Raw genomic sequence first — 13,417 nt, 5'->3', positions numbered from 1 at the left:
CCCCTTGAATGGGCAGAACGTTGGTCTGGAAAGGAAACTGATGCAAGTGCTCTAGAGGTGTTAATTTCTGAGGCAATGGTTGGTGCTTTTTTGCAATGGGCAAGTCTGCATTCTCCAGTCCCATTCTCTTTTTGCAGTATGCAGTGAGTATTCAGTTAATGCAAATGGAAGAGTTAGGTCACAGAAAAAAAAAAAATAATAATAAACTTCTTCTGTACAATTCACGGATGCAGTAAGTAAAGAATTTTTGACATTTCTGTGGTTTTCCATTTCAGACACGGTTACTCCAGAAAGCAACGATTCAGAAGGAATGGAGGGTTTGGATGATGATCATATGTCTGAAGAGATGCTGGCTTTGGTGGATGAGTTTGAAAACTCATGGCCTCAGGAAGCTTTTGAAGGGGCGCTGGAGGTAAAAGGTCGTCGGATGGACTTGCAGGGAATCCGTGTCCTAAAAAAGGGAGCTCAAGATGGACTGGCTAGCTCCTGTTTTGGGGACTGTGGTGATGATGACGAAGCTGAATGGGTAAGTTTGGATGGGTTTGTAAAAATCTTGCACCCACTTACTGTTGTGGAGGGAAAGGCTAGGACAGGTGGTGGGTTTTAACACTGGTTTAGATAGATCTTCATGATCTTCATCTATGGGTCTAAGAGCTGGTTTGTGTGAAATGAACAAGTAGTTTCAATCTCTCTTAAAGGAAAGGCTTCTACATCACTAAAACCAATGTCATTGGTGTTAATTATCAACAGCAAGAGCTTAGGTGTTGAATGATGCTGGGTGCCTTCAAACTTCTTACTTATAGTTGCAAAGGCAGCAGGTTTTTAACCAAAAGTTCTGGTTAGCATGAAGATGACACAATACCTGTTGTCATCATGTTACAAATAACGTATATAATGAAAAACACGTTTCACTTCTCCAGCAGTTAAATTGTTTTCTGTTACATTAGAGGTAGTAGTTGTGTACTGTGTGTGTGTGGTGTGATGTGGTGAGAATAATGAGCAGGCTTAGAGAATGGGTTGAGATGGGAAGGGAAAGAAATCTCATCTGTAACATCTTCAAAATGGAATCTTTGGGCTAAAACAGGTGGCGTATTGTAGCTGATAATGTTCATGCCGCTTCTGAATGTTAACCTTGCCAATATTGTCCTTTTGGTAGATCACTTTTCAGGTCAAACGTTTAAAGAAACCAAAAGCTGATAGCTTGGATCTCCAGGAGCCAGCTGGGAGAAACGGAGAAGAAGGGACTAACGGAGAAAATGAAAACTTCTACCAAACTGCCCTGGAGATCAGTGGACCAAAGATACCTTCTCCTGGACCAATAGGTAACCTGCTGCAACTAGAGAAAGCTGTCCTTTGCAGCTTTTGGAATATTGTGGTGTATTTCTTTGCGGCTTTTATATTACACTGGTTTATTATCGTAAATGTGCATCACAAATACTACATAGTAAAATACACCTTGTAGATGGGAATGTGGGTTTTTAAGAAATCTCCTCCATCAGCACCTTCTTCATGAAGCACAGCATAACTTTATTGGCTGAATGAAAAATGTTAATTGCCAGAACTTCTGGGGATGAAGCGATAAAAGGAGAGAATGAAAGACATGGATAATGTCAGTAGAAGTAGTAAGGGGGTGGTTGTGGAAGTAATTACTTTTTCCTTTAAAACTGAATAAGCAGGGAAGTTGCTTTATTTACCAGATCAGAGAGACCTTCAGGGACAGATACAGGGTGTTATCTTGAATTGATAAAATATAACAAAATATAAATATAACAAAAGCAATTCAAAAACAAATGGCAGAGAACTTGGTCTAGTAGAAATAGTATAAAGCTTTACATCCTGCTGTGATTCATTTGGTGATATTAGAAGAGAAAATTTAGATGCTGTCTTCCAGAAGACTGGAGCTACAGAAGAGCAGTTTTGCACCAACGTAGGTGAGGAGTTTTGCAGAGAGAGGTGGAGTTTTTGCACCTTAAGTAACAGGTACCAGAGAGGAGAGCTATTAAGATAATGCATGCTAGTTCCACTGGTCTTTTCAGGTGGGTAGAAATCATCAGCACATGGTTACTTAGAGTAAAATTTGGAACTTCTGGAACCTAGTGATGCCAACTAGGAGAGCCAAAATGATGGTTCTCCCATACTTCTCATTTTACCCTGATTTCAAAGGATGTAAAATCTTAATGCTGTAGGGTTGATGTGTAAGCAAAAATGTGTTCTCCCATCCATTTTAGTCAATGACAATTTGTTGACCTAGAATGTGAGTTCACATTTTGAAGGCTTTTACATTACATCTTTAACACGCTTCTTTTTAAGCAACTGACAAAGGTAAGTTGTTGTATTAAATATTTAAATAGGGAAGGCTACATGAAAACAAACTATCGTTTGTGAACACACACCTTTCCTCTCCTCAGTGTATTTTTTCTCCCTGAGCTTCTTTTGTGGGTTTATTATATAGCATCCCTCAGTTGTAAAGTCATTAACTTCCTAGCACTCCTGAGAGGCAAGGTCTGCTGACATCCTCTTCATGAGAACTAAATCACTGAAAGTTTAAGTAACACATTGGAGGTTGCCTGGGGAGTTCCTAGGAGAACAGGGAAATGAAGCTATCTGTCCTGTATCTGACTAGTGCTTTGATTACTGATCTGTCCCTGTGTAGCATTTCCATACCTCTCACTGTCTTTTGCCTTTCATGCAGATAGTTAACTCGTAATCAGATAGTGCATGGTGCTGATGGCAAGAAATTATCTTTTCCTTCTGAGGTTTCCCAGTGTTTCGCTAAGTTAGTGTTCCTTTAGTCAGAATATGTTACAGAACACATGGCATTGCAGGTTTTGTGGTTATTTTTCAAAATTATGGTGAAACGCTTCCTTTGAAGTAAATAGGATTTGCATCCAAATGGTCAAAAATTAGGTAACTACAAATAGGTACTGAAATACTGTATGTGTACCTGGTGAGACTGCTGCACGTTGTTGAACTTGGCCTCCCACTCTGCAAATTTATGGCTACAGTGAATCTTTCTTACCTTCAAAACAGTTCAGATGTTTCTGATCCAAGAGAAAAATGTTTCCTAGCATTTAACATGTAGGATCCAGGTTTGTAGGATCTGGTACCATATCCACCACACATGAGGAAAAGATTTCAGTAGGGTTTGGATCAAATCTGAAAATCAGATTCCTAGCATAAACTAAATTATTTAACCTTTCCCTGCCTTGGTTAACTCTTGGTTAACTCAAAATGGGAGAGTTAGAGTGTAATTGCTTAGTAGTTTTCAGAAATGTTGCTGTCTTGAGTGTAAGAATGCAATAAAAGTTAGCATCTGTCCTAATATTCGGTGATAAGAAATGGCAGTATATTTCACCTGGAATTGTCAGAAGATGGAGTTATCAACTTCTATTAGTTCTTACTGTAGGTGTAGAACATAAATGATGACTCACTTAGGAACTTTCTTTAAGGACATCTAAGTAGAGACATGTAAACAAGAACAGCGATTGTTCTTAATCTGTAGCTATTGAAAAATTACAATAAAACATTTTTTGAGACTTCACCTCCAAATCTGTCTCCATAGGATCCAATTCTGTCTTCGAATTCAATAAACTTCGTTCAGTGTATTTAGTTTTGGGGTTGTTCTTAAAGAAATCTGGCTGTAGGACTGTGACTTTTATAATGTAGGGAATGTAATCTGCTGCTATGAAGTATTTTGTAAATCATTGTACTGAAGCAGAATGTCTTTTCACTTCAAGAGAATTTCTCTTACTTTTTGGGTTTTTTTTCCCTTTCTCTAGGAAAAAAGCGTGACTATCGTAGCCTTGGCTGGCCAAGTCCTGATGAATGCCTGAAACTCCGTAGGGTAGAGCTTACAACTGTGGCCAGCACATGGCTTGCTGTTTCTGCTAAAAACATCGAGTAAGTATCTTACATGTAGACCATAAGTCACTCACACAAAGCAAGACAGTTTTATGGCCTCAAGTGTATATTAACTGAAAGTTCTTTAAGAACTATCAGAGTTTCAGAGAAGTTTGAAAACATTATGTGGTATTTCATTAATCCACTTGTAAAGAAAAGTGTAACTGCAGACTGAAGATCCATTTTCTCTTTCTTCTTAAGCTACTCAAAGGAGATTCTGCCAGATTCTAGGCAGGTTATACTCACTAGGGAACTTTGTGATGACTCTTCCATTTCTTCTCCTGACTGATTGAGTTTATTACCTTTGTAGCATTACAGAACACATTGATTTTGCAACACAGCTGCAAGAACCAGCCATGGAGCCCCTTTGCAACCCTAATCTACCAGCCAGTATGCATACTTTGGACCACCTGCAAGGTGTCTCTAGTCGGGCAAGCTTGCATTACACTGGAGAAAGTCAACTTAAAGAGGTATGCCACAGGTGAAGGTTCTCACACAAAAATGGCCATACCATGGCAGATTCGAGGTACATTTATTTCAGCGCCCTGTCTCTGAAAGTATCTTCAGAGAGTGAACACCTGGATAAAACTGTAAGAACAACCCAACTAATATTTTACCGGACTGTTTTCCTAGCCTTCTGTGATTTGGGCTGAGGGAAACCTTAAAACACCATTAGTGCCTCTGTATTGATGAATTAATAGAAGAAAAAAAATCAATTAAGAATGCAATAAACTTCTAACCTTCCTGGTATTCAGTGGCATGGAGTTAAAGCACTGTGTGATGATACAGATAGAACTAACAAGATACACAGTGACGTTTGGAATGGAACAAGTTAGGGCATTTGTAAAAGGCTGTGTAAAAAAGCAGCAAACAAGCGGACAAGTGAAGGGCATCTCTTATCAGGTTCCATCCTCTCAGGACGTGTTTTTCCTCTTTCACAGGTGTTACAGAATCTTGGCAAAGACCAGTACTCACCACAGTCATTAGAACAAGTTGGTACTCGAATAGCCAAAGCTTTGGAAAAGGTATGTGTAAGTGAGAAAAAGAATGGTGCCTGGGTGCAGTTTATCCAGTCTCAAAACTGTATGACTCGCATTCCAGTTAAGGAATGCAGCAGTAGTTGGACCAGAGATTTGTCTATTCAGCCTCTGTAAGGCCCTCACAGGTACTTTCTCGAGCTATATCCTCTGCTTACAGATGGGAGTCCCGCTGCCAGGTCTCTTGCCTACCTTTCTACTAAAACATAAGCATATCATATTTCCCCGTGTAATTCCAGCCCTGTTTTGAGCCCTATTTCTAGCTGCTGATATTTATTAAACTATTTTAACAGTTCTTAATCATCCTCTTTCTGTTGATGGGACATTGGCTTGGAGCTTGTAGAAAGTCAGCGTTAAGCCATGGCTCAGCTCTTCCAGTTGCACTTCTGGCAGGCAGGCAGCTGACAGGCAGGGACTTCCTCTCTTTCTTACTTATTTCCTTTTACCTTATGCAGTGTTGAACTGGTGTCAGATGCCTTCAGGCAGAGGTATAACACCATGTGTGAGGCTGCAGTTCCTGTTCTTGATGGAGAGATGATTAGGAACATATTTTTCTCAGGATATACAAGGTGGATAGGGATATAGGGATTGTTGTTGTGTGTTTACAGTGCAAGGAGGATGTTCCAAACTATCATATAAAAGGGAGTTCAACCAAAACAGCTTGGTGCCCCTAGCCTATTCTAGAAAGCCATCAAAAGAACTTATTATGCTTTGAAACTTAAGCCAGTATACCTTTGTTGTTCCCAGAAAGTGAAGATGTTACTCTTAGGCTTGCATTATAAATCTTAGTTCCTTTTGACTTCAGATATGCCAACTTTTCTTTTACAAGCTACACTTCCCCCCGCAGACAGCAAGCTTTATCCAAATTAGCTGAAAACTTTGTACTAACAGACCAGAAACTAAGTGCTCACTAAGGCTAGCTGTGCTGGAAATAAAATGCAGTTTTTCTGTGTACCAGTCTCATTCATTATTCACAAGAGCTAATCAAACAAATCAAGATGGCTACTTATCTAATTGCATATGTGAACATAAACATTCATTTAAAGTGTCTGAGTCCACAGAATTCAAGCACATGGTATTTTCCCTTCTGACACGTGACATGGGGAGTCAGCCAACTAGAGGCAACAAGCTCGGTCAGCTAGACTTCTCAGGGGTCTGCCCTGGGCTGCATCCCAGAGCACCCTTTCTCTTTCCAGTGACTACAGAGAGCCTAAGGAGTCCAGTCAGCTAACTTAGCTAAGAGTGTTGATTTACACAGGGTAATGCGTGTACGCATCTGAATGCTCAGCACCTGGCAGCTGGTTAGAAGCTGTTGTGACTGCTGAAACTGTTGTTGCTGTATAAAGCTATTAAGATGCTATTCCCTTAAGAAAATTATGTTGCATTTAGAATTTGTGTTTCGTATGGCAGTCTCATTGACCTGGCTGCCGCATATGTGTTAGAGAAACTCTTTCTGACGCTTTGGAATAGGAACATAGAATCAGAGAATATCGCGAGTTGGAAGGGACCCACAAGGATCATCGAGTCCAACTCCTGGCACCACACAGGCCTACCCAAAAATTCAGACCATGTGACTAAGTGCAGGGTACAAGCACTTCTTAAACTCCAACAGGATTGGTGCCATAACTACCTTCCTGGGGAGCCTGTTCCAGTGAATAGTTTATTGTTAAGTGTAACACCCTCCACCCTCAATATGTCAAGTAAATTCAAAGAGTGAAAGACAAGGAGTCTGCTCACTACAGGTGTTTGCATGACTGGGTTTTGTGTTCTTCTTTTTCCAGAATCAGACTTCATGGGTCCTCTCTAGCATGGCTGCTCTTTACTGGAGGGTGAAAGGCCAAGGAAAGAAGGCAATTGACTGCTTACGGCAAGCGCTGCACTATGCACCCCATCACATGAAGGTGTGTACCCATCACGTCTGCCTGCTACACGGATGAAATAACGTTTTGCTTGTGTAACAGCCATGTGGAGTTTTCACAAACTATTAAGGCCAGAATTGTGCGTATCAAGTGTCTGTAACGTGTTGGACGTTAGCTAGTTGTGGTGAAACCTCAAGACCCTCACCATGTGTTGAGTGTGGGCAACTGCAAAAGAGGAATTTCCTGCAGTTTAGTGGGTTTGAGGCCTCTCTGGGCAATACAGGCTTGAACTCCCCTCTGTTACGTAGGACTGAATGTTTGTCAGCCTCTGCCTGTACAAGTCTTCTAACCTAAAATGTGGGAAGTATGTCTTGTCATTGTGCTTTTAAAGGGGGGAAGTGGTGAGTTCTAAAGGAATAATATCAATGCTTAAAGCATAAGTGTTTTGGCTGACTAGTGCCTGACTTTGTGCAGCAGTTTTGTGGTTTAGTCCAAAAAGGCAGTATTTGGGACAGTCTCCTGTTCAGTGTTACAGTTGACTGAAGTGCTTTGCATAGCCTTGGCCCTGCCCCATGAGATGCTGAGCAGGGATTCTGTTCTTAGACACCAGGCTCCCCCTTGCAAACTGGTAAATGCAAACGGGCCCCTCACTCAACATTGGAGATTGCACTCTGGGACCTGAACAGCGAACTGTGCAACACTGCAAAGTGCAAACCACTTTTTGAACCTTGGCCTTAAATCCTTCTCTGAAAATCAGAAGACAGTTTTTACACTCAGTATTATTAGGAGGATTTAGCTATTAACAGGAGAAATACCTCAGCTAAGAAATGTTAATCTATTCCTACTCCACATCCTGAGTGTCTTTTGTCTCCTTTAATTCTGTCTTTTTGCTGTTATCTTTTAAAACAAGGCTGGAGCCAAGGTCTAACACAACATGCACTTGTGTATTTTATTTACCTGTCTTTCTTTTATGGTGTAGGTACTGCTGACTGTTTCCTAGTGGTGTGATACAGTGTTGCTTGGGATGGGCTCACACCAAATTTGTGCTTTGTTTTTGTCCTTTTGAAGTTGCCCCCATGCCTCCAGAGAAAACTGGGGGTGCTGTTCGTAAAGACTGAGCTGCAACTTGAACTCAGTGAGAGTTAACACTGAATGAATTGCTATTTACTATTTTGTTTAATCCTCCTCCTTGGCTTTATGTGCTCTCCCTACTTTATCTCACCTTTTCTCATCTAATTAAAAGGTAATTAATTTTCCTGTGGGCTCCTTTTGTGATTCTCACTTCCATAGTATCTGCATAGTATCAAAACTGCGGCAGGGATCAAATACATCCAGAATTTTTTTATTCTTCTGTTGAGGGCATCTAAGTCTTGCTTCTGAGTAGTATTTTGTTCTTTGTAGATGTGAAGCTCCCAGAGAGTTTGTTATGGCTGTCAGGGCTCCACAATTTTGTCAGTCAGACACAGTCACAGTCTGGAAATTCAGAAAATAAAAACATCAGTGACTACCTGAGAAAACTTTATTTATAGCTGTTACTCAGCATCTTACAGGAATTCTGTACCAGAAGCAGGATAGAAAACAGTGTGTCAGCTGCACTAATGGTTAGACCCTTTTTTTTTTTTTTTCACTTCCCTGCTTTCCCTTTTTATTTCTATTCTTCCCCTTCTATGCAACAGCTGAAGAAGGGGGGTTAGACTAACAGCTTCTCTCTCGTCTCTTAGACTGCATTTCATCTTTTGGGTGAATACTAATGCAACAGCATCTAAAAACTAAGTGTATGCACTAGGACATTCACTATGAGGTAGTTTTTGAACCGCTTGTCTGTGCAACAGTCATGCTTGTCACTTTTGTGAGCAGATGTGTTTATTAGAGGGTTTTTTGTTTGTTTGTTTATAACTCAGGTTGAAATGCCCCTTTTTATAGTAAAATAAGTCTTAATTCATCACCTTCAAAAAGTGATCAGATAGTGGAGTGGCCAGGTGGTGGAGCCTTCTGTCTTCCTGATCCTGGAACTATTTCAGTGGAAAGAACCTCACTGTTTATCGCTTTCTCTTCCAGGATGTACCACTAATAAGCCTAGCAAACATCTTCCACAATGCCAGACTTTGGAATGATGCCATCATCGTGGCTACCATGGCAGTGGAAATAGCACCGCACTTTGTGGTTAATCATTTCACGCTGGCAAATGTCTACGTAGCAATGGTGAGTGTGCTGTCCCCCGTCTACGTCTTGTCTTTGGTAAAGTATATATACAAAAATGCTGTTTTCACAAGTTGGAATTCTGGGGGAGCAACATTCACAAAATAAGGGAGGGATCAGTAAGAGAGTATTTTTTTAATGTACTTTTTAAGCCCATCAAAGCTCTCTATTACTCATTTAATTCCTGAAGGCCAGTGTTCTTACAAGCTGGCTTCAGGATGCTGTCTGCAAAGCTTTGTTAAGACAATAGCAAACAATTGATAATTTTGGTTGTCTTCCCATCTAAACACGGGATATTTTTGTAATGCTGGAAAATTAATGATAAGCTGAATTTTTATCCTGGAGAGCTTAGTTTAACATAATTAGTAAAACACAGTTTGCTGCTGCGGTGAACAAACACAAGGGAGGTTTAACTTCAGTATCTGAACTATCAACACCCAAAATAGTTTACAGATTTAATTCAAATTTCTTCATACTGCCTATAAGTTCTAATCTACAAGTCAGCTTTCAGTATTTCCTGTGAATGCAAAATGTTCATTCTTTTTACGTCACAAAGGCTGGATTGGTTCTTGCACTTTACATTCTCATCTTTAACAGGGCCGGTCTGCTTGAAAGGTAAGAGAGACACCATTAAACTGAAACACAGATATTAGCTATGTCTGTTTCAGAAGTATTTTCAATTACGTGTGTTCCTTTGTATCCCTGCCAGTTTTTAGCACTTGTCGTAGATCTGTCCTTACTGTTTCGCTCTTCTGGTTGAGGGGATCATAGAGGTAACAGGGCAAGTTGAGCAGGTGGTCATGTATTACAGCTACCAGAGTTGAAAAGAGCAGAATGCACAGTGCTGTCAGACACCCAGTGCAAACAAACTGAAGAAAGGAATGACTTTGTTCTATTAAGGTATTACTTCTGACAGTAGAAAGAAATGAAGTTTGATGCTTGAGTTTCGAACTTCTTTTACGATGACTTTACAACTTCTATGACTTTACAGTGACTTTACGACTCATTGGTCTAGCTAGTGTTTATAAAGTGGCTAGAGATTAATGTTACCTGGACTGTGCAAGTAGTTACTGAGAAACAGAACTCGACTGAAGTTGAGGTAATGCTTAGAGTGAGATCCTGGGAGTTGTAAGTATGAAGCAGCAGTCTGCCCAAACTTCTGTCTTCTTTTACTTAGAAAGAAAATAAATTCAAAGTCTAGAAGCGCTGTGCAGTGTGCTGCCTGCTTTCAGATGGCGATGTTAGTTTAGCTCTTTACCAGTAGTTCATCAATAGTCTTGCCCTAGGAAATACTGAATATGCTGTTTAAGAGAAAAGGCACCCAAGTCCAGCATCTCTTTTAAAGCTCTTTTAGTGGTTCCCTTTAGTAGATTTGGAAAATAAATAAATTCTCGTTCACAGTCCCAAAAATATGTAATAGGAGTAGCTCAGTTCCTATAAGGAAAAAAAGAGGAAGAAAAAATGTAAAAAGTGACTGAAAAACCCACAATGTTTGTGTTTTTTTTTCTCTCATGTTTTTCTTCTAAGACATTATTGGAAGTTGGCATGTTTTCCTGATTAATAAATAAAGAAGTGGGGTGGTATAGATCATTAGAATTCAGTACTATAAAATTAAATGTTACTACACCATGAATGCTTCTTAGTACCATTGTGGAGTCCAGGTTATCAATTGAAATTGTCTAGCTACTGTATGATTTTAAATTATCAGGTTGGTTTTTTTTATTATTATTTCCTTAATTTGAGTAATCTTTTAGTACGATTTTCAAGTTTGTTCTTAAAAATGTTACCTGTTCAGCAACATTGATATTTTTGCATTGTACAAGAGTGTAAAGCTTTGATCCATGTAAATTCTGGATGAAATCTGCTTTTTAAAAGTTATTCCACAGTAAGAATGCACATACCTACTATTAAAAGGAAAAAGGTGAGAGAATTGGTCAGTAATGCTTAACAGTGATTTGACTCCCTTCCATGGGTTATGCAAAATTGGGTCGTATAAGCCCAAGAAAATAGCAGAGGTAATTGGAGGAAAAAAAAATAAAACCACTAAACCACCAGGATGGTTTGGTTACTTCTGTGTATACCATGCCACTTTAACTACTTAGAACAGGGAGGAAATAGAAAACCATAGTGTCCGCTGTTTTTAGAATCTGACTTAATGCAATCTTTGTTCTTTCTTTATAGGAAGAGTTTGAAAAGGCGATGAAATGGTATGAGTCAACATTAAAACTTCAGCCGGAGTTTGCCCCAGCAAAGAATCGAATCCGCACCATTCAGTGTCATTTACTTATGAAAAAAGAGCGACGGTCTCCGTAGACATCAGCATGTTTCTCTTTTTTTTTAAAGTCATTATTCACTATTCTGCTTTTAAGTGTGCTAAGATAAATTGATGAATCAACATTTTTAACAAGACTTTTAAAAAGAGATGGGATTTGGATCAAGGGTTCTTTTAGTTTTTCTCAGATAAAGGAGCATCTTCGGAAAATATTTCACAGACCATAATTTTAAAACATCCTTGTAAATATTAAACCAAGGAACTTCCATAAGTCCATGACCACCTATGCCAGGACCCAGGCATCATTAGTTTTTCCTTAATGCTCAGATTGGCATCAGCATCCAAAATAACTTGCTTCATGTCTTATAATCTACATCAATAGAAATGCAAAGCAAACACCCATACCAAATAGTAAGAAGAGATAATCAGCAGTTCATCCATGTGAAACTCATGCTTTGTCCAGTCCTGTTTACTCCATGCCACATTGCCTGCTTTTTTGGAAGGAGAGGGACAGAATTTCAAATGGTTCGTTTGTTCGTTTGTTTTTTTAAAAAAGGAGGGGGGGTGTTAGGAATATCTAGCATTTTTGGAATTGTTTATTTCTGTTGGGGGATGAGGAGGGAATGAGGAGGGGAAAACAGCAGGACACTAAAGTTAAAGTGGTTTTTAAACTTACTTGCAGAAAAAAAAAAATCAGTAAAAATCCCAATAAGATGTTTTCTATTTGTCTGTATATTCATAGCCCTCTGCCTCCCTGAGTGGTTGTTTTTACTGGTTCTTTGTTCACTGTATTTCTAGTCATTTCAGAGTAAGGTGCAAGTTTATGCTCACTCTGAGCCATACTTTCAGCTGCTGAGAAGGAGCGGGGAGGCAGTGTCAAGGTATCATCAGCAAATGAGTCAGGTGAAAGATTTCCAAATCAGTTCTCTTTTTGTTTGGTGGAGGACATGATTCTCCAGACATCACTGTTGAATCAACAAGGGCACATATTTGAAATAAAATAAATTGTTTATGAACAAAACACAGTGTCTCCTCTAATCTGTGTGTCGTGCCATTTGAAGGAGATTAGGCTTGGGGAACTACAGCCTTTCTTTGGGAGTAAACAGAGCTGGGAGTCAGGAAAGCCTTTAACACCCTTGATTTAGATAATGATTTTCTACATATCCCTGGAAAATTCTCAATACCTCTGTGCCTGGCTTCTTTTTAATGTTTCCTCGTTCAGTGACGCAGATTAAGAGTAAGTATGGCAGTGGTGTAAACTATGGCATCAACATATTTTTTATCTACTTTATTCCTTCATAAAAGGATCCTGAGTATTTTTATACATAATTGAAGATGAACACTTCTAAGACAAATGTTTACCTCTGCTTTACTGCAAGTAATTTCTATTAATCTAGAAATCCTCAAAAAGGTATAAGCAAGTGCTACTATTGGTTAGATTTTTATTAAAAATGGGTCAATGTGTTGAATTTCTGATGGTCAACAGAGACAACAGCATATCAAATTTCATTCTCTTCCCAAGGCTACCTAAAAGCCTGATAATGTTGACTGGAGATCCATCTATATAAACTCTAGTGTGAGGAGGCAGATCACTTTCTGGAAAGTCTGATGCAGCACCACAAGGATCATGGACTGGGTTAATGAATTGCAGAGACTTCTCACAGATGTTTGGGAGGAGAACCTAGTAAGGTAGGTGCAAGTAAATGGAAAGAAGTTCCGTCCGAGGTAGAAAAATATTAAAGGAAAAGGCTTTTCCTTGAACTACATAAATGCAAAGAGAGGTAGCTTTTTATTCTTTTTTTTTTTTTTTTTTAACTGATCTGCTTTACGTTCTTAGTGGTTGATAAAACCTTGGAAGTGTTTGGCAAATTTTATGTTTCATGTGCTAGTTTTAAAATGTAATATGCACAAACTTCTCTTACTTGGGATAGAGGATCCAGCTTACAGCTTAGTTTCCTCATATATCGTAGTCACATCAAGTGATTGCTTCACGCTGAGCTTTCTACTGCATCTGTCTCACTGATGATGAGCAATGTTAGGATTTAAGTAAAGAGCAAGGCAGGTCCATAAGAACCCAAAGCAGCAATACGAGGGGCACAGGTGGTCACCACTGGCTGTGTCAATAGATGGAATTAAAATAGACCTCTTCT

At 39.3% G+C, this 13,417-nt stretch overlaps 1 protein-coding gene across 1 annotated transcript in view; it reads left to right on the top strand.

The window, feature by feature from the left end:
• The window catches only part of TTC17 (tetratricopeptide repeat domain 17), a 58,193-nt gene extending 45,905 nt beyond the window's left edge, over window positions 1-12,288 (top strand). The window contains exons 18-25 of the mRNA XM_035326875.1: window positions 276-526; window positions 1,157-1,322; window positions 3,780-3,900; window positions 4,211-4,370; window positions 4,842-4,925; window positions 6,719-6,838; window positions 8,855-8,998; window positions 11,177-12,288. Of these exons, the coding sequence (XP_035182766.1) occupies window positions 276-526; window positions 1,157-1,322; window positions 3,780-3,900; window positions 4,211-4,370; window positions 4,842-4,925; window positions 6,719-6,838; window positions 8,855-8,998; window positions 11,177-11,308 (1,178 nt within the window). The 3' untranslated portion in view covers window positions 11,309-12,288. The remainder of the gene's footprint in view (window positions 1-275; window positions 527-1,156; window positions 1,323-3,779; window positions 3,901-4,210; window positions 4,371-4,841; window positions 4,926-6,718; window positions 6,839-8,854; window positions 8,999-11,176) is intronic.
• Window positions 12,289-13,417: the final 1,129 nt, after the last annotated feature.

This window comes from Oxyura jamaicensis, chromosome 5, assembly GCF_011077185.1.
Source record: "Oxyura jamaicensis isolate SHBP4307 breed ruddy duck chromosome 5, BPBGC_Ojam_1.0, whole genome shotgun sequence".
Classification (NCBI taxonomy): domain Eukaryota; kingdom Metazoa; phylum Chordata; class Aves; order Anseriformes; family Anatidae; genus Oxyura; species Oxyura jamaicensis.
This window is presented reverse-complemented; position numbering and strand designations above follow the sequence as displayed.